At 41.5% G+C, this 25,340-nt stretch overlaps 1 protein-coding gene across 4 annotated transcripts in view; it reads right to left on the reverse strand.

The window, feature by feature from the left end:
• LOC110506262 (protein strawberry notch homolog 2) overlaps positions 1–25,340 on the reverse strand; it is a 117,676-nt gene that overhangs the window by 50,345 nt on the left and 41,991 nt on the right. For all 4 annotated transcript variants that reach the window (XM_036967004.2, XM_036966954.2, XM_036966919.2 and 1 more), the window contains exon 4: positions 14,282–14,384. In XM_036967004.2, the coding sequence (XP_036822899.1) occupies positions 14,282–14,384 (103 nt within the window). The remainder of the gene's footprint in view (positions 1–14,281; positions 14,385–25,340) is intronic.

The raw sequence follows: 25,340 nt of genomic DNA on the forward strand, positions 1-25,340 counted from the left end.
ATGTGGAGGGAAAGATAGTAGTAGTATAGCCTTCATGCGGAGGGAAAGATAGTAGTAGTATAGCCTTCATGTGGATAGATAGATAGTAGTAGTATAGCCTTCATGCGGAGGGAAAGATATTAGTGGTATAGCCTGCATGTGGATAGATAGATAGTAGTACTAGTAAAGTCTGCATGTGGATAGATAGATAGATAGTAGTAGTATAGCCTTCATGTGGATAGATAGATAGATAGTAGTAGTATAGCCTTCATGTGGAGGGAAAGATAGTACTAGTATAGCCTTCATGTGGATAGATAGATAGATAGATAGTAGTAAAGCCTTCATGTGGATAGATAGATAGTAGTAGTATAGCCTTCATGTGGATAGATAGATAGTAGTAGTATAGCCTTCATGTGGATAGATAGATAGTAGTAGTATAGCCTTCATGTGGAATAGATAGATAGTAGTATAGCCTTCATGTGGATAGATAGATAGTAGTAGTATAGCCTTCATGTGGATAGATAGATAGTAGTAGTAAAGTCTTCATGTGGATAGATAGATAGTAGTAGTACAGCCTTCATGTGGATAGATAGATAGTAGTAGTATAGCCTTCATGTGGATATATAGATAGTTCTAGTACAGCCTTCATGTGGATAGATAGATAGTAGTAGTATAGCCTTCATGTGGAGGGAAAGATAGTAGTAGTATAGCCTTCATGTGGATAGATAGATAGTAGTAGTATAGCCTTCATGTGGAGGGAAAGATAGTAGTAGTATAGCCTTCATGTGGAGGGAAAGATAGTAGTAGTATAGCCTTCATGTGGAGGGAAAGATAGTAGTAGTATAGCCTTCATGTGGATAGATAGATAGTAGTAGTATAGCCTTCATGTGGAGGGAAAGATAGTAGTAGTATAGCCTTCATGTGGATAGATAGATAGTAGTAGTATAGCCTTCATGTGGAGGGAAAGATAGTAGTAGTATAGCCTTCATGTGGAGGGAAAGATAGTGGTAGTATAGCCTTCATGTGGAGGGAAAGATAGTAGGAGTATAGCCTTCATGTGGATAGATAGATAGATAGTAGTAGTATAGCCTTCATGTGGAGGGAAAGATAGTAGTAGTATAGCCTTCATGTGGATAGATAGATAGATAGTAGTAGTATAGCCTTCATGTGGATAGATAGATAGATAGATAGTAGTAGTATAGCCTTCATGTGGACAGAGATAGTAGTAGTACAGCCTTCATGTGGATAGAGATAGTAGTAGTACAGCCTTCATGTGGATAGATAGATAGCAGTAGTATAGCCTTCATGTGGAGGGAAAGATAGTAGTAGTATAGCCTGCATGTGGATAGATAGATAGTAGTAGTATAGCCTTCATGTGGATAGATAGATAGATAGTAGTAGTAAAGCCTTCATGTGGATAGATAGATAGATAGTAGTAGTATAGCCTTCATGTGGAGGGAAAGATAGTAGTAGTATAGCCTTCATGTGGAGGGAAAGATAGTAGTAGTATAGCCTTCATGTGGATAGATAGATAGTAGTAGTATAGCCTTCATGTGGATAGATAGATAGATAGTAGTAGTATAGCCTTCATGTGGATAGATAGATAGATAGTAGTAGTAAAGCCTTCATGTGGATAGATAGATAGATAGTAGTAGTATAGCCTTCATGTGGAGGGAAAGATAGTAGTAGTATAGCCTTCATGTGGAGGGAAAGATAGTAGTAGTATAGCCTTCATGTGGATAGATAGATAGTAGTAGTATAGCCTTCATGTGGATAGATAGATAGATAGTAGTAGTAAAGCCTTCATGTGGAGGGAAAGATAGTAGTAGTATAGCCTGCATGTGGAGGGAAAGATAGTAGTAGTATAGCCTTCATGTGGAGGGAAAGATAGTAGTAGTATAGCCTTCATGTGGAGGGAAAGATAGTAGTAGTATAGCCTTCATGTGGATAGATAGATAGTAGTACTAGTAAAGCCTGCATGTGGATAGATAGATAGTAGTAGTATAGCCTGCATGTGGAGGGAAAGATAGTAGTAGTATAGCCAACATGTGGAGGGAAAGACAGTAGTAGTATAGCCTTCATGTGGAGGGAAAGCTAGTAGTAGTATAGCCTTCATGTGGATAGATAGATAGTAGTAGTATAGCCTGCATGTGGAGGGAAAGATAGTAGTAGTATAGCCTTCATGTGGATAGATAGATAGTAGTAGTATAGCCTTCATGTGGATAGATAGATAGTAGTAGTATAGCCTTCATGTGGAGGGAAAGATAGTAGTAGTATAGCCTTCATGTGGATAGATAGATAGTAGCAGTATAGCCTTCATGTGGAGGGAAAGATAGTAGTAGTATAGCCTTCATGTGGATAGATAGATAGTAGCAGTATAGCCTGCATGTGGAGGGAAAGATAGTACTAGTACAGCCTGTATGTGGATAGACAGATAAATAGTAGTAGTACAGCTTTCATGTGGATAGATAGATAGTAGTAGTAAGGCCTTCATGTGGATATATAGATAGTACTAGTACAGCCTGCATGTGGATATACAGGTGGATAGTAGTAGTATAGCCTTCATGTGGATATGTAGATAGTAGTAGTACAGCCTTGATGTGGATAGATAGATAGTAGTAGTACAGCCTTCATGTGGATAGATAGATAGTAGTAGTACAGCCTTCATGTGGATAGATAGATAGTTGTAGAAAAGCATTGATGTGGATAAATAGTGGTAGTACAGCCTTCATGTGGATATATAGATAGTAGTAGTATAGCCTTCATGTGGATAGATAGTTGTAGAAAAGCATTGATGTGGATAGATAGATAGTAGTAGTAAGGCCTTCATGTGGATATATAGATAGTACTAGTACAGCCTGCATGTGGATATACAGGTGGATAGTAGTAGTATAGCCTTCATGTGGATATGTAGATAGTACTAGTATAGCCTTCATGTGGATAGATAGATAGTAGTAGTACAGTCTTGATGTGGATAGATAGATAGTAGTAGTAAGGCCTTCATGTGGATATATAGATAGTTCTAGTACAGCCTGCATGTGGATAGATAGATAGTACTAGTATAGCCTTCATGTGGATAGATAGATAGTAGTAGTATAGCCTTCATGTGGAATAGATAGATAGTAGTAGTATAGCCTTCATGTGGATAGATAGATAGTAGTAGTATAGCCTTCATGTGGATAGATAGATAGTAGTAGTACAGCCTTCACGTGGATAGATAGATAGTAGGACTAGTAAAGCCTGCATGTGGATAGATAGATAGATAGTAGTAGTATAGCCTGCATGTGGATAGATAGATAGATAGTAGTAGTATAGCCTGCATGTGGATAGACAGATAGATAGTAGTAGTATAGCCTGCATGTGGATAGACAGATAGATAGTAGTAGTATAGCCTGCATGTGGAGGGAAAGATAGTAGTAGTATAGCCTTCATGCGGAGGGAAAGATAGTAGTAGTATAGCCTTCATGTGGATAGATAGATAGTAGTAGTATAGCCTTCATGCGGAGGGAAAGATAGTAGTGGTATAGCCTGCATGTGGATAGATAGATAGTAGTACTAGTAAAGTCTGCATGTGGATAGATAGATAGATAGTAGTAGTATAGCCTTCATGTGGATAGATAGATAGATAGTAGTAGTATAGCCTTCATGTGGAGGGAAAGATAGTACTAGTATAGCCTTCATGTGGATAGATAGATAGATAGATAGATAGTAGTAAAGCCTTCATGTGGATAGATAGATAGTAGTAGTATAGCCTTCATGTGGATAGATAGATAGTAGTAGTATAGCCTTCATGTGGATAGATAGATAGTAGTAGTATAGCCTTCATGTGGAATACATAGATAGTAGTATAGCCTTCATGTGGATAGATAGATAGTAGTAGTATAGCCTTCATGTGGATAGATAGATAGTAGTAGTAAAGTCTTCATGTGGATAGATAGATAGTAGTAGTACAGCCTTCATGTGGATAGATAGATAGTAGTAGTAGTATAGCCTTCATGTGGATATATAGATAGTTCTAGTACAGCCTTCATGTGGATAGATAGATAGTAGTAGTATAGCCTTCATGTGGAGGGAAAGATAGTAGTAGTATAGCCTTCATGTGGATAGATAGATAGTAGTAGTATAGCCTTCATGTGGAGGGAAAGATAGTAGTAGTATAGCCTTCATGTGGAGGGAAAGATAGTAGTAGTATAGCCTTCATGTGGAGGGAAAGATAGTAGTAGTATAGCCTTCATGTGGATAGATAGATAGTAGTAGTATAGCCTTCATGTGGAGGGAAAGATAGTAGTAGTATAGCCTTCATGTGGATAGATAGATAGTAGTAGTATAGCCTTCATGTGGAGGGAAAGATAGTAGTAGTATAGCCTTCATGTGGAGGGAAAGATAGTGGTAGTATAGCCTTCATGTGGAGGGAAAGATAGTAGGAGTATAGCCTTCATGTGGATAGATAGATAGATAGTAGTAGTATAGCCTTCATGTGGAGGGAAAGATAGTAGTAGTATAGCCTTCATGTGGATAGATAGTAGTAGTATAGCCTTCATGTGGATAGATAGATAGATAGATAGTAGTAGTATAGCCTTCATGTGGACAGAGATAGTAGTAGTACAGCCTTCATGTGGATAGAGATAGTAGTAGTACAGCCTTCATGTGGATAGATAGATAGCAGTAGTATAGCCTTCATGTGGAGGGAAAGATAGTAGTAGTATAGCCTGCATGTGGATAGATAGATAGTAGTAGTATAGCCTTCATGTGGATAGATAGATAGATAGTAGTAGTAAAGCCTTCATGTGGATAGATAGATAGATAGTAGTAGTATAGCCTTCATGTGGAGGGAAAGATAGTAGTAGTATAGCCTTCATGTGGAGGGAAAGATAGTAGTAGTATAGCCTTCATGTGGATAGATAGATAGTAGTAGTATAGCCTTCATGTGGATAGATAGATAGATAGTAGTAGTATAGCCTTCATGTGGATAGATAGATAGATAGTAGTAGTAAAGCCTTCATGTGGATAGATAGATAGATAGTAGTAGTATAGCCTTCATGTGGAGGGAAAGATAGTAGTAGTATAGCCTTCATGTGGAGGGAAAGATAGTAGTAGTATAGCCTTCATGTGGATAGATAGATAGTAGTAGTATAGCCTTCATGTGGATAGATAGATAGATAGTAGTAGTAAAGCCTTCATGTGGAGGGAAAGATAGTAGTAGTATAGCCTGCATGTGGAGGGAAAGATAGTAGTAGTATAGCCTTCATGTGGAGGGAAAGATAGTAGTAGTATAGCCTTCATGTGGAGGGAAAGATAGTAGTAGTATAGCCTTCATGTGGATAGATAGATAGTAGTACTAGTAAAGCCTGCATGTGGATAGATAGATAGTAGTAGTATAGCCTGCATGTGGAGGGAAAGATAGTAGTAGTATAGCCAACATGTGGAGGGAAAGACAGTAGTAGTATAGCCTTCATGTGGAGGGAAAGCTAGTAGTAGTATAGCCTTCATGTGGATAGATAGATAGTAGTAGTATAGCCTGCATGTGGAGGGAAAGATAGTAGTAGTATAGCCTTCATGTGGATAGATAGATAGTAGTAGTATAGCCTTCATGTGGATAGATAGATAGTAGTAGTATAGCCTTCATGTGGAGGGAAAGATAGTAGTAGTATAGCCTTCATGTGGATAGATAGATAGTAGCAGTATAGCCTTCATGTGGAGGGAAAGATAGTAGTAGTATAGCCTTCATGTGGATAGATAGATAGTAGCAGTATAGCCTGCATGTGGAGGGAAAGATAGTACTAGTACAGCCTGTATGTGGATAGACAGATAAATAGTAGTAGTACAGCTTTCATGTGGATAGATAGATAGTAGTAGTAAGGCCTTCATGTGGATATATAGATAGTACTAGTACAGCCTGCATGTGGATATACAGGTGGATAGTAGTAGTATAGCCTTCATGTGGATATGTAGATAGTACTAGTATTGCCTTCATGTGGATAGATAGATAGTAGTAGTACAGCCTTGATGTGGATAGATAGATAGTAGTAGTACAGCCTTCATGTGGATAGATAGATAGTTGTAGAAAAGCATTGATGTGGATAAATAGTGGTAGTACAGCCTTCATGTGGATATATAGATAGTAGTAGTATAGCCTTCATGTGGATAGATAGTTGTAGAAAAGCATTGATGTGGATAGATAGATAGTAGTAGTAAGGCCTTCATGTGGATATATAGATAGTACTAGTACAGCCTGCATGTGGATATACAGGTGGATAGTAGTAGTATAGCCTTCATGTGGATATGTAGATAGTACTAGTATAGCCTTCATGTGGATAGATAGATAGTAGTAGTACAGTCTTGATGTGGATAGATAGATAGTAGTAGTAAGGCCTTCATGTGGATATATAGATAGTTCTAGTACAGCCTGCATGTGGATAGATAGATAGTAGTAGTATAGCCTGCATGTGGAGGGAAAGATAGTAGTAGTATAGCCTTCATGTGGAGGGAAAGATAGTAGTAGTATAGCCTTCATGTGGATAGATAGATAGTAGTACTAGTAAAGCCTGCATGTGGATAGACAGATAGATAGTAGTAGTACAGCTTTCATGTGGATAGATAATTGTAGAAAAGCATTGATGTGGAAAGATAGATAGCAGTAGTAAGGCCTTCATGTGGATATATAGATAGTACTAGTACAGCCTGCATGTGGATATACAGGTGGATAGTAGTAGTATAGCCTTCATGTGGATATGTAGATAGTACTAGTATAGCCTTCATGTGGATAGATAGATAGTAGTAGTACAGTCTTGATGTGGATAGATAGATAGTAGTAGTAAGGCCTTCATGTGGATATATAGATAGTTGTAGTACAGCCTGCATGTGGATAGATAGATAGTAGTAGTATAGCCTGCATGTGGAGGGAAAGATAGTAGTAGTATAGCCTTCAATTGGAGGGAAAGATAGTAGTAGTATAGCCTTCATGTGGATAGATAGATAGTAGTACTAGTAAAGCCTGCATGTGGATAGACAGGTGGATAGTAGTAGTATAGCCTTCATGTGGATATGTAGATAGTACTAGTATAGCCTTCATGTGGATAGATAGATAGTAGTAGTACAGCCTTGATGTGGATAGATAGATAGTAGTAGTACAGCCTTGATGTGGATAGATAGATAGTAGTAGTACAGCCTTCATGTGGATAGATAGATAGTAGTAGTATAGCTTTCATGTGGATAGATAGATAGTAGTAGTACAGCCTTCATGTGGATAGATAGATAGTTGTAGAAAAGCATTGATGTGGATAGATAGATAGTAGTAGTAAGGCCTTCATGTGGATATATAGATAGTACTAGTACAGCCTGCAAGTGGATAGACAGATAGATAGTAGTAGTATAGACTTCATGTGGATATGTAGATAGTACTAGTATAGCCTTCATGTGGATAGATATATAGTAGTAGTACAGCCTTCATGTGGATAGATAGTAGTAGTATAGCCTTCATGTGGATAGATAGAAAATTGTAGAAAAGCATTGATGTGGATAGATAGATAGTACTAGTACAGCCTGCAAGTGGATAGACAGATAGATAGTAGTAGTAAGGCCTTCATGTGGATATATAGATAGTACTAGTACAGCCTGCATGTGGATAGATAGTGTCAGTAGTATAGCCTTCATGTGGATATGTAGATAGTACTAGTATAGCCTTCATGTGGATAGGTAGAATTAGTATAGCGTTCATGTGGATAGGTAGAAGTAGTATAGCCTTCATGTGGATAGGTAGATAGTACTAGTATAGCCTTCATGTGGAGAGGTAGACGTAGTATAGCCTTCATGTGGATAGGTAGAATTAGTATAGCGTTCATGTGGATAGGTAGAAGTAGTATAGCCTTCATGTGGATAGGTAGAAGTAGTATAGCATTCATGTGGATAGGTAGAAGTAGTATAGCATCATGTGGATAGGTAGAAGTAGTATAGCCTTCATGTGGATAGGTAGAAGTAGTATAGCATTCATGTGGATAGGTAGAAGTAGTATAGCCTTCATGTGGATAGGTAGAAGTAGTATAGCATTCATGTGGATGGCTGGGTAGTAGTTTAGCCTTCAGATAGATAGATAAAACTTCGAAATAAAAAGAAATGTGGATAGAGCCGTTACATTTTTATTTATTTATTTCACCTTTATTTAACCAGGTAGACTAGTTGAGAACAAGTTCTCATTTGCAACTGCGACCTGGCAAAGATAAAGCGTAGCAATTCGACACATACAACAACACAGAGTTACACATGGAATAAACAAAACATAAAGTCAATAATACAGTAGAACAAAAGAAAACAAAAAGTCTATATACAGTGAGTGCAAATGAGGTAAGTTAAGGAAATAAATAGGCCATGGTGGCGAAGTAATTACAATATAGCAATTAAACACTGGAATGGTAGATCGGCAGAAGATGAATGTGCAGGTAGAGATACTGGGGTGCAAAGGAGCAAAATAAATAAATAAATACCAGTATGGGGATGAGGTAGGTAGATAGATGGGCTGTTTACAGATAGGCTAAGTACAGGTGCAGTGATCTGTAAACTGCTCTGACAGCTGGTGCTTAAAGCTAGTGAGGGAGATGTGAGTCTCCAGCTTCAGAGATTTTTGCAAATCGTTCCAGTCATGGGCAGCAGAGAACTGGAAGGAAAGACGACCAAAGGAGGAATTGGCTTTGGGGGTGACCAGTGAGATATATCTGCTGGGGCGCGTGCTACAAGTGGGTGCTGCTATGGTGACCAGTGAGCTGAGATAAGGCGGGGCTTTACCTAGCAGAGACTTGTAGATAACCTGCAGCCAGTGGGTTTGGCGAGGGCCAACCAACGAGAAAGTACAGGTCGCAATGGTGGGTAGTGTATGGGGCTTTGGTGACAAAACGGATGGCACTGTGATAGACAGCATCCAGTTTGTTGAGTAGAGTGTTGGAGTCTATTTTATAGATGATATCACCGAAGTGGAGGATCGGTAGGATGGTCAGTTTTACGAGGGTATGTTTGGCAGCATGAGTGAAGGATGCTTTGTTGCGATATAGGAAGCCGATTCTAGATTTAATTTTGGATTGGAGATGCTTAATGTGAGTCTGGAAGGAGAGTTTACAGTCTAACCAGACACCCAGGTATTTGTAGTTGTCCACGTATTCTAAGTCAGAGCCGTCCAGAGTAGTGATGCTGGACAGGCGAGCAGGTGCGGGCAGCGATCGATTGAATAGCATGCATTTAGTTTTACTTGCGTTTAAGAGCAGCTGGAGGCCACGGAAGGAGAGTTCTATGGCATTGAAGCTCGTCTGGAGGTTAGTTAACACAGTGTCCAAGGAGGGGCCAGAAGTATACAGAATGGTGTCGTCTGCGTAGAGGTGGATCAGAGAATCACCAGCAGCAAGAGCAACATCATTGATGTATACAGAAAAGAGAGTCGGCCCGAGAAATGAACCCTGTGGCACACCCATAGAGACTGTCAGAGGTCCAGACAACAGGCCCTCCGATTTGACACACTGAACTCTATCAGAGAAATAGTTGGTGAACCAGGCGAGGCAGTCATTTGAGAAACCAAGGCTGTCGAGTCTGCCAATAAGAATGTTGTGATTGACAGAGTCGAAAGCCTTGGCCAGGTCGATGAATACGGCTGCACAGTAATGTCTCTTATCGATGGCGGTTATGATGTCGTTTAGAACTTTGAGCGTGGCTGAGGTGTACCCATGACCAGCTCTGCGGGTTGCTGTGGAGGGTGCCGGGCAGTTGACCGGGGTAGGGGTAGCCATGTAGAAAGCATGGCCAGCGGTAGAGAAATGCTTATTGAAATTCTCAATTATAGTGGATTTATCGGTGGTGACAGTGTTTCCTAGCCTCAGAGCAGTGGGCAGCTGGGAGGAGGTGCTCTTATTCTCCATGGACTTTACAGTGTCCTACAACTTTTTTGAGTTAGTACTACAGGATGCAAATTTCTGCTTGAAAAAGCTTGCCTTAGCTTTTCTAACTGCCTGTGTATATTTGTTCCTAACTTCCCTGAAAAGTTGCATATCACGGGGGCTATTCGATGCTAATGCAGAATGCCACAGGATGTTTTTGTGCTGGTTAAGGGCAGACAGGTCTGGCATGAACCAAGGACTATATCTATTCCTAGTTCTACATTTTTTCGTGAGGGGCATGCTTATTTAAGATGGTGAGGAAGGCACTTTTAAAGAATAGCCATGCAACATCTACTGACGGGATGAGGTCAATGTCATTCCAGGATACCCCGGCCAGGTCGATTAGAAAGGCCTGCTCGCAGAAGTGTTTCAGGGAGCGTTTGACAGTGATGAGGGGTGACATGACCAAACGTATGTAGACACCTGCTCGTCATACATCTAATTCCAAAATCATGTGCATTAATATGGAGTTGGTCCCCTCCTTTGTTGCTATAACAGCCTATACTCTTCTGGGAAAGCTTTCCACTAGATGTTGGAACATTGTTGTGGGGACTTGTTTCCATTTAGCCACAACAGCATTTGTGAGGTAGGGCACTGGTGTTGGCGATTAGGCTTGGCTCGCAGTTGGCATTCCAATTCATCCCAAAGGTATTCGATAGGGTTGAGGTCAGGGCTCTGTGTAGGCCAGTCAAGTTCTTCCAGAAAGATTTTGAAAACCATTTCTGCATGGACCTTGTCATGATGAAAGGAAAAGTACTTCCCCAAACTGTAGGCACAAAGTAGGAAGCACAGAATCGTCTAGAATGTCATTGTACGCTGTGGCGTTAAGATTTCCCTTACCTGGAATTAAGGAGCCTAGACCGAACAATGTATAACAGCCACAGACCATTATTCTTCCTCTAACAAACTTTACAGTTGGCACTATGTATTCAGGCAAGTAGCATTCTCCTGGCATCCGCCAAACCCAGATTTGTCCGTTGGACTGTCGGATGGTGAAGAGTTATTCGTCACTCTTGAGTTTCCACTGCTCCAGAGTCCAATGGCAGCGAGCTTTACACCACTCCAGAAGAAGCTTGGCACTGCACATGGTGATCTTAGGCTTCTATGCGGCTGCTCGGCCATGGAAACCCATGGAACTCGGTAGTGAGTGTTGCAACCGAGGATAGACGATTTTGACACTACGTGTTTCGGAGGTCCCGTTCTGTGAGCTTAGGTGGCCTACCACTTCACAGTGTGGTAGTGTTGTTGCTCCTAGACACTCCCAATTCACAATCATGTCACTTAAAGTTGACACGGGCAGCTCTAGCGGGGCATAAATTACATACTGACCTGTTGGAAAGGTGGCATCCTGGCACGTTGAAAGACACGTTGAAATTCACTGAGCTCTTCAGTGAGGCCATTCTACTGCCAATGTTTTTCTATGGAGACAGCATGGCTGTGTGCTCGATTTTATACACCTGTCAGCAACGGGTGTGGCTGAAATACCTGAATGTCCACATACTTTTGTATATACACTACCGTTGTTTCACTACTTGTTTCTGAATGAAAAGCACATTTTTTGTCCATTAAAATAACATCAAATTGGTCAGAAATACAGTGTAGCCATTGTTAATGTTGTAAATGACTATTGTAGCTGTAAACAGCTGATCTTTTATGGAATATCTACATAGGCGTACAGAGGCCCATTATCAGCAACCATCACTCCTGTGTTCCAATGGCATGCTGTGTTAGCTAATCCAAGTTTATTATTTTAAAGGGTTAATTGATCATTAGAAAGCCCTTTTGAAATTATGTTAGCACAGCTGAAATCTGTTGTTCTGTTTAAAGAAGCAATAAAACTGGCCTTCTTTAGACTAGTTGCGTATCTGGAGCATCAGCATTTGTGGGTTCGATTACAGGCTCAAAATGAAACCAATAACTTTTCTGTAACTCGTCAATCTATTCTTGTTCTGAGAAATGAAGGCTATTTCATGCGAGAAATTTCCAAGAAACTGAAGATCTTGTACAACGCTGTGTACTACTCCCTTCACAGAACAGAGCAAACTGGCTCTAAACAGAATAGAAAGAGGAGTAAGAGGCCCCGGTGCACAACTGAGCAAGAGAACAAGTACATTAAGGTGTCTAGTTTGAGAAACAGATGCCTCACAAGTCCTCAACTGGCAGCTTCATTAAATAGTACCTGCAAAACACCAGTCTCAACGTCAACAGTGAAGAGGCAACTCCGGGATGATGGCATTCTAGGCATTCCTCTGTCCAGTGTCTGTTTGATTTTGCCCATCTTAATCTTTTTATCGGCCAGTCTGAGTTATGGCTTTTTCTTTGCATCCCGGAGTCACTTCTTCACTGTTGATGTTGAGACTGGTGTTTTGCGGTTCCTATTTTATGAAGCTGCCACATAAATTCTTCACAGAGTTCAAGTAACAGACACATCAACATCAACTGTTCAGAGGAGACAGCATGAATCAAGTCTTCATGGTCGAATTGCTGCAAATAAACCACTACTACTAAAAGGACACCAATAAGAAGAGGAGACTTGCTTGGGTCAAAAAACACGAGCAATGGACATAAGACAGGTGGAAATCTGTCCTTTGGTCTGATGATTCCAAATTTGTGATTTTTGGTTCCAACCGCCGTGTCTTTGTGAGACGCAGAGTGTGGTTCCCACCGTGATGCATGGAGGGGGAGGTGTGATGGTGCTTTGATGGTGACAGTCTGATTTATTTAGAATTCAAGGCACACTTCACCAGCATGGCTACCACAGCATTCTGCAGCAATACGCCATCCCTTCGGGATTGTGCTTATTGGGACTATCATTTGTTTTTCAACAGGACAATGACCCAACACACCTCCAATCGCTGTTTTTCAGTCTTTCGGTCCCAGCTTTGATGCATCTGTACTGACCCCACCTCCTGGAGGATAGTGGGTTGAACAGGCTGTGGCTCGGGTGGATGATAACCTTGATGATCCTTGTAGCGTCATACACAAGAAGACTTGAGGCTGTAATCGCTGCCAAAGATGCTTCAACAAAGTACTGAGTAAAGGGTCTGAATACTTATGTAAAAGTTATATTTCAGTTTTACATTTTGTGGAAAAAGTCAAGGGGTCTGAATACTTTCTGAAAGAACTGTATATTATTTGTGGGTTGAGTTGGAGACAGTAATTCAGACAACTAGAAAGGCCAGTCTAAATATCACACTGCTTGTCAAGAAGAAAAAAAGCTACATGAAAAAGTAGGAAAATCCCCTATGAAATACCACACTGAACGCATAACATAACATTGTTCATATAAGACAAAGACAAGCTGCTATCTTTGTTCTCCGAAAATCCCCATCTGAATATCATGCTGTTATCAGAATAAAATCACAGGGCACCTACACTCATTCATGTGTCTACAAAGCAAAACTGACATTTCAGAGGTATGTTTGTGTCATATGACACTGGTGTGTGTGTGTGTGTGTGTGTGTGTGTGTGTGTGTGTGTGGAGCTCTGTACAGTGTGTGCAGCACCCATTTAAGTCTACACCACACAGCTGGGCAGTGCCAGGGAGCTGTAGGGCATTCAGTCCTCCCAGGCATCTGTGCGCACTTGGCATGTGCCACACTTGGGTAAGAGGCTCTTCATAAAGTAAATAGGCATACCCCCAACCACTGAACACTCATTACTCACCAGCCACCTGAAACAGGACAGGCCGGATGTGACAGGTATACTGACTGGCTCTTCATTAACACATCACTGCTCTCCTTTACCCACAGCTACTAGAGCCCAATGAGTTAATACCATAACACACAACCTCCATACAAACAACCCAGATAAGAAGTCAATGGTCTGTGTTGTTAAGGCTAATCTCAGTCACTAGAGGCCAGGGGAGGGATTCATTTTCCATATGAAGAGAAGTGGAATTGCCTGGGTTGACACAAAGTGTGTATAAGTGGGCAATACAAATGAAGATAATAAATATAGCCCATAGGATGCTACATATAAACAGATGGGGGAAATTCCCTGTCCCAAAAGCCCCAGGGTGATCGGTGGTGCATAAACTCAACAAGCAAATATGAGGAAGAAAGCAAGAGATACAATTCCTCCATGCAAAAACTCCCCGAAAAAACACACACTTTCAAGTGTTTCTCAAAAGTGCAATGAGACCAACCATTTTCCTCAGAGTGACAGAGTGAATAGAACCTGATGGCAACAACTAAAGCCCTGATAAATGACAGTGGCTTATTAATAACAAGCCTTCACAGGAAAAGGAGCAGGTAGCGTAGACAGTGTCAGACACAACGTTTTAATCAGTTTCTACAGCCAGGAATAACCAACCATGCATCATTGAAGACAGGATCAGAGAGCGAGACAGACGGGGACAGAGGGAGTGTGATATAGGGAGCTCTTACCTGAGGGAAGTCTCCGTTCCTGGGGAGGTTGAGGAAATCGTCATGGAACCCTGAATGGCTGAACATGTCCAAATCGGGCATGGGAGCATTCAAGTGGTATTGCCTGAAAAAGGTCAGAGGTAAGGCAGCTTTAGAGATGTACTGAGAGGTTGAGAGCAGAGCGCTGTGGATAGCAGGTTTCACAAGGGAACTCCCTAGTCATCATTTGGTGGGCAGAAGTTGAATCAGAAGGGGTTTGGAATGAATTTAAACAAAGGAAACTAGAACGCAGTGAGAATTTTGCATGGCATGGTTGGAAAAACATCCGTCTCATACTAACCCAACAAAGACATAACTAAGAGCAAGAATAGTGAGAGGATAAAAGGAATAAATAAAGTAAACATGCACAAAGTGGAATACGTCAACCCGTACAAACTGTGGAGTCATAACACAAGCTATTCAACCAAATGAGTCATTATCCTAAAGGAGATCTCTTTTTTTACAACCAAATCTCTATTTGTGATGTAAAGGGCATGTTATAGAAGGGTCCAGACACCTTAACAGAAGTGCTTTGCTATTTGGCTGGCAGACACACAAGTCAATTAGTTTACAATGAAAAAGCAAAGCACTTTTTGCAAAAATTATGCATGGCCATCATATTTATAATGTTTATCATAGAAAGAATGTAGCCAGCTACAATTCCTGAATTTTCGCTTGAAGTTAATCTGTCATTTTACTGGAGAAAATAGGCTACCCCGAAAAGTACCAAATTAAAGTAGCTATACATCAGTCAGAGCACGGTCTCCTGATGAATTCTGATCCGAGTGGAGAAGTGCAACTGAAATTACAATAAGAAGCATTTTAGATCTGGGTTTACAAAACGCAAAGATATTTCTGGTGCATTTTTTTTTCTTTGTGAAAAACTGAATTCTGCATTAACGCGATCCCTAAGTTTAACTATAGTGTTCGCTTTCTGCCGTGTTTGAGAAATTAGTACAACTGCCACTGCTATTTTGATTTCCTTCTGTGTTTTTGTGTGTGTGTGTGTGTGTGGCATGTACACATGCTGCTCCAGAGCCAGTGCGGTTCTTCCTTCAGACAAGCATGCATCAAAACTTTGTTAATTTGAACAATGTCTCTCGTTCACATTTTTTATTTTTAATTTCACCTTTATTTAACAAGGTAGGCTAGTTGAGAACAAGTTCTCATTTACAACTGCGACCTGGTCAAGATAAAACAAAGCAGTGCGACACAAACATGGAAAAAACAAACATACAGTCAATAACACAATAGAAAATGTCTATATATAGTGTGTGCAAATGTAGTAAGATTAGGGAGGTAAGGCAATAAATAGGCCATAGTGGCAAAATAATTACAATTTAGCAATTAAACGTGATAGATGTGCAGAAGATGAATGTGCAAGTAGAGATACTGGGGTGCAAGATGGGCTATGTACAGGTGCAGTGATCTGAAAGCTGCTCTGACAGCAATATGATTCTCCAGCTTCAGTGATTTTTGCCATTCGTTACAGTCATTGGCAGCAGAGAACTGGAAGGAAAGGTGGCAAAGGAGGTGCGGGCTTCGGGGATGACCAGTGAAAAATACCTGCTGGAGCACTTGCTATGGGTGGGTGTTGTTATGGTGACCAGTGAGCTAAGGCAGGGTTTACCTAGCAAAGACTTTTTGATGACCTGGAGCCAGTGGGTTTGGCGACGAATATGAAGTGAGGGCCAGCCAACGAGAGCATATAGGTCGCAGTGGTGGGTAGAATATGGGGCTTTGGTGACAAAACGGATGGCACTGTGATAGACAACATCCAATTTGCTGAGTAGAGTGTTGGGGGCTATTTTGTAAATTACATAGCCGAAGTCAAGGATCGGCAGGATAGTCAGTTTTACGAGGGTGTTTGGCAGCATGAGTGAAGGATGCTTTGTTGCAAAATAGGACACCGATTCTAGATTTAATGTTGGATTGGATATGCTTAATATGAGTCTAGAAAGAGAGTTTACAGTCTAACCAGACACCTAGGTATTTGTCCACATATGGTCTTCAACCGATTGCTGCCCGCACCTGCCCGCCCGTCCAGCATCATTACTCTGGACGGGCGGGCAGGTGCAGGCAGCAATCGGTTGAAGATCATGCATTTAGTTTTACTTGCATTTAAGAGCAGTTGGAGGCCACAGAAGGAGAATTGTATGGCATTGAAGCTCACCTGGAGGGTTGTTAACACATTGTCCAAAGAAGATCCAGATGTATACAGAAGGGTGTCGTCTGCGTAGAGGTGGATCAGAGAATCACCAGCAGCAAGAACAACATCATTGATGTATACAGAGAAGAGAGTCGGTCCAAGAATTTAACCCTGTGGTACCGGGCGGTGATCTGTTTGTTCACTTGGCTTTCGAAGAGCTTAGAAAGGCAGGGTAGGATAGATATAGGTCTGTAACAGTTTGGGTCTGTAGTGACTCGCCCTTTGAAGACGGGGATGACAGCGGCAGCTTTCCAATCTTTGAGAATCTCAGGCAATACGAAAGAGAGGTTGAATAGGCTAGTAATAGGGGTTGCAACAATTCATTTTAGAAAGAGAGGGTCCGGATAGTCTAGCCCGGCTCATTTGTAGGGGTCCAGATTTTGCAGCTCTTTCAGAACATCAGCTATCTGGATTTGGGTGAAGGAGAAATGGGGAGGCTTGGGCAAGTTGCTGTGGGGGGTGCAGGGCTGTTGACCGGGGTAGGGGTAGCCAGGGGGAAAGCATGTATACAGAGAAGAAAAATGCTCATTGAAATTCTCTAATTATCTTGGATTTATCGATGGTGACAGAGTTTCCTAGCCTCAGTGCATTGGGCAGCTGGGAGGAGGTGCTCTTATTCTCCATGGACTTTAGTGTCCCAAAACCCTTTGGAGTTTGTGCTACAGGATGCAAATTTCTGTTTGAAAAAGCTAGCTTTTGCTTTCCTAACTGCCTGTGTATATTGGTTCCTAACTTCCCTGAAAAGTTGTATATCACGGGGGCTATTCGATGATAATGCAGTACGCCACAGGATGTTTTTGTGCTGGCCAAGGGCAGTCAGGTCTGGACTGAACCAAGGACTATAACTGTTCCTGGATCTACATTCACTTGTAAATGTCCAAACTCACCAAAAATGATATTTTGGTAGCACCTACCTACAGTGGGGCAAAAAAGTATTTAGTCAGCAACCAATTGTGGAAGTTCTCCCACTTCAAAAGATGAGGCCTGTAATTTTCATCATAGGTACACTTCAACTATGAGACAAAATGAGGAAAAAAAATCCAGAAAATCACATTGTAGGATTTTAAATGAATTTATTTGCAAATGATGGTGGAAAATAAGTATTTGGTCAATAACAAAAGTTTATCGCAATACTTTGTTATATACCCTTGGTTGGCAATGACAGAGGTCAAACGTTTTCTGTAAGTCTTCACAAGGTTTTCACACACTGTTGCTGGTATTTTGGCCCATTCCTCCATGCATATCTCCTATAGAGCAGTGATGTTTTGGGGCTGTTGCTGGGCAACAGACTTTCAACTCCCTCCAAAGATTTTTTATGGGGTTGAGATCTGGAGACTGGCTAGGCCACTCCAGGACCTTGAAATGCTTCTTACGAAGCCACTCCTTCGTTGCCCGGGCGGTGTGTTGGGATCATTGTCATGCTGAAAGACCCAGCCACGTTTCATCTTCAATGCCCTTGCTGATGGGAGGTTTTCACTCAAAATCTCATGATACATGGCCCTATTCATTCTTTCCTTTACACGGATCAGTCGTCCTGGTCCCTTTGCAGAAAAACAGCCCCAAAGCATGATGTTTCCACCCCCATGCTTCACAGTAGGTATGGTGTTCTTTGGATGCAACTCAGCATTCTTTGTCCTCCAAACACGACGAGTTGAGTTTTTACCAAAAAGTTATATTTTGGTTTCATCTGACCATATGACATTCTCCCAATCTTCTTCTGGATCATACAAATGCTCTCTAGCAAACTTCAGACGGGCCTGGACATGTACTGGCTTAAGCAGGGGGACACGTCTGGCACTGCAGGATTTGAGTCCCTGGCGGCGTAGTGTGTTACTGATGGTAGGCTTTGTTACTTTGGTCCCAGTAGGTCATTCACTAGATCCCCCCGTGTGGTTCTGGGATTTTTGCTCACCGTTCTTGTGATCATTTTGACCCCACGGGGTGAGATCTTGCGTGGAGCCCCAGATCAAGGGAGATTATCAGTGGTCTTGCATGTCTTCCATTTCCTAATAATTGCTCCCACAGTTGATTTCTTCAAACCAAGCTGCTTACCTATTGCAGATTCAGTCTTCCCAGCCTGGTGCAGGTCTACAATTTTGTTTCTGGTGTCCTTTGACAGCTCTTTGGTCTTGGCCATAGTGGAGTTTGGAGTGTGACTGTTTGAGGTTGTGGACAGGTGTCTTTTATACTGATAACAAGTTCAAACAGGTGCTATTAATACGGGTAACGAGTGGAGGACAGAGGAGCCTCTTAAAGAAGAAGTTGCATGTCTGTGAGAGCCAGACATCTTGCTTGTTTGTAGGTGACCAAATACTTATTTTCCACCATAATTTGCAAATAAATTCATTAAAAATCCTACAATGTGATTTTCTGGATTTTTTTTCTCTCATGTTGTCTGTCATAGTTGAAGTGTACCTATGATGAAAATTACAGGCCTCATCTTTTGAAGTGGGAGAACTTGCACAATTGGTGGCTGACTAAATACTTTTTTGCCCCACTGTATGTAGGTGCTGGATTGCCTGTCTTTGCAATTTTTTCCCCCGTTTGTGCTGGTTAGCATATTTGACAATATGAAAATTGGGATCTCACCCAACTCTATATGGGGTCCCCGAAAAAACATGAACAAAGGCTCCAAAATGTCCTTTTAGAAATTGCAACGCTCTCAGTAGAGTGACACGTCTTTATGTTGTACACATGAAATTGTGTCATACCGAACTTTATCCGCAACATTACATTACATTTTTTCGCAACTCAAGCGATATCTCTCAGTCCATTCTACAGGTAACTGTTAAAATAAAAAAAACAGTTGAGTAAATTAGGGACACAAAATATATTGAAAGCATGGGGTGCTTGAACAGGAAGTTCAAGACACTTGTAGAATCTATGCCACGGTGCATTGATACTGTTTTGGAAGCTCGTGGTGGCCCAACACCCTATTAACTTCTTATGGCTGGGGGGCAGTATTGAGTAGCTTGGATGAATAAGTTGCCCAGAGTAAACGGCCTGCTCCTTGGTCTCAGTTGCTAATATATGCATATTATTATTAGTATTGGATAGAAAACTCGAAAGTTTCCAAAACTGTCAAAATATTGTCTGAGTATAACAGAACTGATATTGCAGGCGAAACCCTGAGGAAAATCAAACCAGGAAGTGGCTTCTATTTTGAAAACTCCATGTTCCATAGCCTGCCTTTGCTCCATTTAAAGGGATATCAACCAGATTCCTTTTCCTATAGCTTCCTCAAGGTGTCAGTCTTTAGACATAGTTTCAGGATTTTATTTTGAAAAATGAGCGATAAAGATAACATTGCGTCATTGTATGGCTGGGTGCCAGCAGCGTTTTGTATGTGCAACAGAGTTTGGGCAGCAATTGCCTTTCCCTCTCCTACTGAAAAAGACAGTTGCGGTTGATATATTATCGATATATTATTATATATTATTATATATTTTAAAAACAACCTGAGGATTGATTATAAAAAACATTTGACATGTTTCTGAGGACATTACGGATACTATTTGGAATTTTCGTCTGCGTTGTCATGACCGCTCTTTCCTGTGGATTCTGAACATAACGCGCCAAACAAACGGAGGTATTTTGGATATAAAAATAATCTTTATGGAACAAAAGGAACATTTATTGTGTAACTGGGAGTCTAGTGAGTGAAAACATCCGAAGATCAAAGGTAAACGATTCATTTGATTGCTTTTCTGATTTTCGTGACCAAGCTACTTTGATGCTAGGTGTTCATAATGTTTTGTCGAGCGATCGATAAACTTACAAACGCTTGGATTGCTTTCGCTGTAAAGCATATTTTCAAAATCTGACACGACAGGTGGATTAACAAAAGGCTAAACTGTGTTTTGCTATATTGCACATGTGATTTCATGAATATAAATATTTTTAGTAATATTATTTGAATGTGGCACTCGGCAAATCAGCGGTTGTTGATTAAAATTATCCCGTTAACGGGATTGCAGCCATAAGAAGTTAAGACACTTGCTGGCATTTCCTTTATTTTGTCAGTTACCTGTAGCAGCAGGCTACAACAGTTCGCACCTGTTGTTTACAAAGCATAAGACAAATAACATTTGATTTGAACGAGTTCTGTATGAACAGAAGAGGACTGGCCACCCCACATAGCCTGGTTCCTCTCTAGGTTTTGGCCTTTCTAGGGAGTTTTTCCTAGCCACCGTGCTTCTACACCTGCATTGCTTGCTGTTTGGGGTTTAAGGCTGGGTTTCTGTACAGCAGTTTGAGATATCAGCTGATGTACGAAGGGCTATATAAATACATTTGATTTGATGGCGAGAACGATAAACCAGGAGGATTCTCCGTCATCGTTTAAATCTCCAGTTTGGGAACATTTTGGCTTTCCTGTAGATTACACTGGCGATGGACAGATAGAGTATGTTGCCACTGCTTAACGAGATTAGCATATGCAGCTGCCAACACCTCAAACATGTTGACACATTTACGCCGATATCACCCCGGTATTCCTACCACCTCTTCATTCAAGCAGCCCTTCGCAGCCAATTCTGACTGGGCCAAATAAATTACAAGAGCGATAGGTATGTTTATAGCCGTGGATATGCACCCATTCTCAGTTGATGACAAGAATAGGTGGTTTCAGCAACTGGTGAAAGTGCTCGTGCAACATTACGAACTTCGCCCTGTCGCACCCATTTCAGCAAACAGATAAGCCAGCTCTATATAAAGCAAGCTAAAGCCTTAAGTTATCAATGAATTGGCCAATGCATCCTATGTTGCGCCTACATCAGATGGTTGGACCGCCAGGGCAAAACAGAGATGCTTGTTCTAGGTCCCAAGAAACAAAGAGATCTTCTGTTGAATCTGACAATTAATCTTAATGGTTGTACAGTCGTCTCAAATAAAACTGTGAAGGACCTCGGCGTTACTCTGGACCCTGATCTCTCTTTTGAAGAACATACAGTGCCTTGCGAAAGTATTCGGCCCCCTTGAACTTTGCGACCTTTTGCCACATTTCAGGCTTCAAACATCAAGATATAAAACTGTATTTTTTTGTGAAGAATCAACAACAAGTGGGACACAATCATGAAGTGGAACGACATTTATTGGATATTTCAAACTTCTTTAACAAATCAAAAACTGAAAAATTGGGCGTGCAAAATTATTCAGCCCCCTTAAGTTAATACTTTGTAGCGCCACCTTTTGCTGCGATTACAGCTGTAAGTCGCTTGGGGTATGTCTCTATCAGTTTTGCACATCGAGAGACTGAAATTTTTTCCCATTCCTCCTTGCAAAACAGCTCAAGCTCAGTGAGGTTGGATGGAGAGCATTTGTGAACAGCAGTTTTCAGTTCTTTCCACAGATTCTCGATTGGATTCAGGTCTGGACTTTGACTTGGCCATTCTAACACCTGGATATGTTTATTTTTGAACCATTCCATTGTAGATTTTGCTTTATGTTTTGGATCATTGTCTTGTTGGAAGACAAATCTCCGTCCCAGTCTCAGGTCTTTTGCAGACTCCATCAGGTTTTCTTCCAGAATGGTCCTGTATTTGGCTCCATCCATCTTCCCATCAATTTTAACCATCTTCCCTGTCCCTGCTGAAGAAAAGCAGGCCCAAACCATGATGCTGCCACCACCATGTTTGACAGTGGGGATGGTGTGTTCAGCTGTGTTGCTTTTACGCCAAACATAACGTTTTGCATTGTTGCCAAAAAGTTCAATTTTGGTTTCATCTGACCAGAGCACCTTCTTCCACATGTTTGGTGTGTCTCCCAGGTGGCTTGTGGCAAACTTTAAACAACACTTTTTATGGATATCTTTAAGAAATGGCTTTCTTCTTGCCACTCTTCCATAAAGGCCAGATTTGTGCAATATACAACTGATTGTTGTCCTATGGACAGAGTCTCCCACCTCAGCTGTAGATCTCTGCAGTTCATCCAGAGTGATCATGGGCCTCTTGGCTGCATCTCTGATCAGTCTTCTCCTTGTATGAGCTGAAAGTTTAGAGGGACGGCCAGGTCTTGGTAGATTTGCAGTGGTCTGATACTCCTTCCATTTCAATATTATCGCTTGCACAGTGCTCCTTGGGATGTTTAAAGCTTGGGAAATATTTTTGTATCCAAATCCGGCTTTAAACTTCTTCACAACAGTATCTCGGACCTGCCTGGTGTGTTCCTTGTTCTTCATGATGCTCTCTGCGCTTTTAACGAACCTCTGAGACTATCACAGTGCAGGTGCATTTATACGGAGACTTGATTACACACAGGTGGATTGTATTTATCATCATTAGTCATTTAGGTCAACATTGGATCATTCAGAGATCCTCACTGAACTTCTGGAGAGAGTTTGCTGCACTGAAAGTAAAGGGGCTGAATAATTTTGCACGCCCAATTTTTCAGTTTTTGATTTGTTAAAAAAGTTTGAAATATCCAATAAATGTCGTTCCACTTCATGATTGTGTCCCACTTGTTGTTGATTCTTCACAAAAAAATACAGTTTTATATCTTTATGTTTGAAGCCTGAAATGTGGCAAAAGGTCGCAAAGTTCAAGGGGGCCGAATACTTTCAAAAGGCACTGTATCAAGACCATTTCAAGGACAGCTTTTTTCCATCTACGTAACATTGCAAAAATCAGAAACTTTCTGTCCAAAAATGATGCAGAAAAATTAATCCATGCTTTTGTCACTTCTAGGTTAGACTACTGCAAAGCTCTACTTTCCGGCTACCCGGATAAAGCACTAAATAAACTTCAGTTAGTGCTAAATACGGCTGCTAGAATCCTGACTAGAACAAAAAAAAAATATCATATTACTCCAGTGCTAGCCTCCCTACACTGGCTTCCTGTCAAGGCAACTGCTGATTTCAAGGTTTTACTGCTAACCTACAAAGCATTACATGGGCTTGCTCCTACCCATCTCTCTGATTTGGTCCTGCCGTACATACCTACACGTACGCTACGGTCACAAGACGCAGGCCTCCTAATTGTCCCTAGAATTTCTAAGCAAACAGCTGGAGGCAGGGCTTTCTCCTATAGAGCTCCATTCTTATGGAATGGTCTGCCTACCCATGTAAGAGACGTAAACTCGGTCTCAACCTTTAAGTCTTTACTGAAGACTCATCTCTTCAGTGGGTCATATGATTGAGTGTAATCTGGCCCAGGAGTGGGAAGGTGAACGGAAAGGCTCTGGAGCAACGAACCGCCCTTGCTGTCTCTGCCTGGTCGGTTCCCCTCTTTCCACTGGGATTCTCTGCCTCTAACCCTATTACAGGGGCTGAGTCACTGGCTTACTGGGGCTCTTTCATACCTTCCCTGGGAGCGGTGCGTCACTTGAGTGGGTTGAGTCACTGATGTGATCTTTCTGTCTGGGTTGGCACCCCCCCCCCCCTTGGGTTGTGCCGTGGCGGAGATCTTTGTGGGCTATACTCGGCCTTGTCTCAGGATGGTAAGTTGGTGGTTGAAGATATCCCTCTAGTGGTGTGGGGGCTGTGCTTTGGCAAAGTGGGTGGGGTTATATCCTTCCTGTTTGGCCCTCGGATGGGGCCACAGTGTCTCCTGACCCCTCCTGTCTCAGCCTCCAGTATTTATGCTGCAGTAGTTTGTGTGTCGGGGGGCTAGGGTCAGTTTGTTATATCTGGAGTACTTCTCCTGTCCTATTCGGTGTCCTGTGTGAATTTAAGTGTGCTCTCTCTAATTCTCTCTTTCTCTCGGAGGAGGACCTGAGCCCTAGGACCATGCCTCAGGACTACCTGACATGATGACTCCTTGCTGTCCCCAGTCCACCTGGCCGTGCTGCTGCTCCAGTTTCAACTGTTCTGTCTCATTATTATTGGACCATGCTGGTCACTTATGAACATTTGAACATCTTGGCCATGTTCTGTTATAATCTCCACCCGGCACAGCCAGAAGAGGACTGGCCACCCCACATAGCCTGGTTCCTCTCTAGCTTTCTTCCTAGGTTTTGGCCTTTCTAGAGAGTTTTTCCTAGCCACCGTGCTTCTACACCTGCATTGATTGCTGTTTGGGGTTTTAGGCTGGGTTTCTGTACAGCACTTTGAGATATCAGCTGATGTACGAAGGGCTATATAAATACATTTGATTTGATTTTGATTTGGCTACAGAGAGTAACTTAACAGTGACAGCACATCATATTATCGCAGACTTGAAAATTAGAAGTACCATGCTAGGAAACACAGTGCTTTTATGAGTCACACAAGCGCTAATTTTTCTCTTTGTAAGAAAACATAGCATCGGCCTAGACAATGTCTGAGCCATGTTTACATATTGATTTCACATGTTGCACTTTATTTTTGTGTTGTTGATGAGTAATTGTGTGTTTACATTTAAGAAGTGTTGGTATTCCTGATTGTGCTCTCATCAGGCATTATTTGACTCATGATCATATATGAAATCAGGAATACCAACACTTTGTATTTTCTTAAATAAACACAAATGAACTACAGTAACTGTTGGCATTGAATTTTCCAGCTGTGCCGAAACCTGACCCCAAAACGTACCGAACCGTAGGTTTGGTGAACCATTACACCCCCATTGACAAACTCCTGTATCTATTAGGCAAAATACCAGTGTGCGATCACAGCAGCAAGATTTGTGACCTGTTTCCACAAGAGAAACCAGTGGAGCACAAACACCACACATGCAACCAATATTTATTATCTGTTTATGTATTTTCCTATGCCAATCATACTACAACTACTTGCACACTGTTACAACTTTGTACGTAGCTAATAATATAACATCTGAGATGCCCCTTTGAATTGAGTTGAGAGAGAAAGAGTCAGAGACAGAGAGAGAACAGCCCCTACCCGTCATCGGGTTCCAT

The sequence above is a fragment of the Oncorhynchus mykiss genome, chromosome 1, assembly GCF_057628025.1.
Source record: "Oncorhynchus mykiss isolate SJ-2025 chromosome 1, ASM5762802v1, whole genome shotgun sequence".
NCBI lineage: Eukaryota > Metazoa > Chordata > Actinopteri > Salmoniformes > Salmonidae > Oncorhynchus > Oncorhynchus mykiss.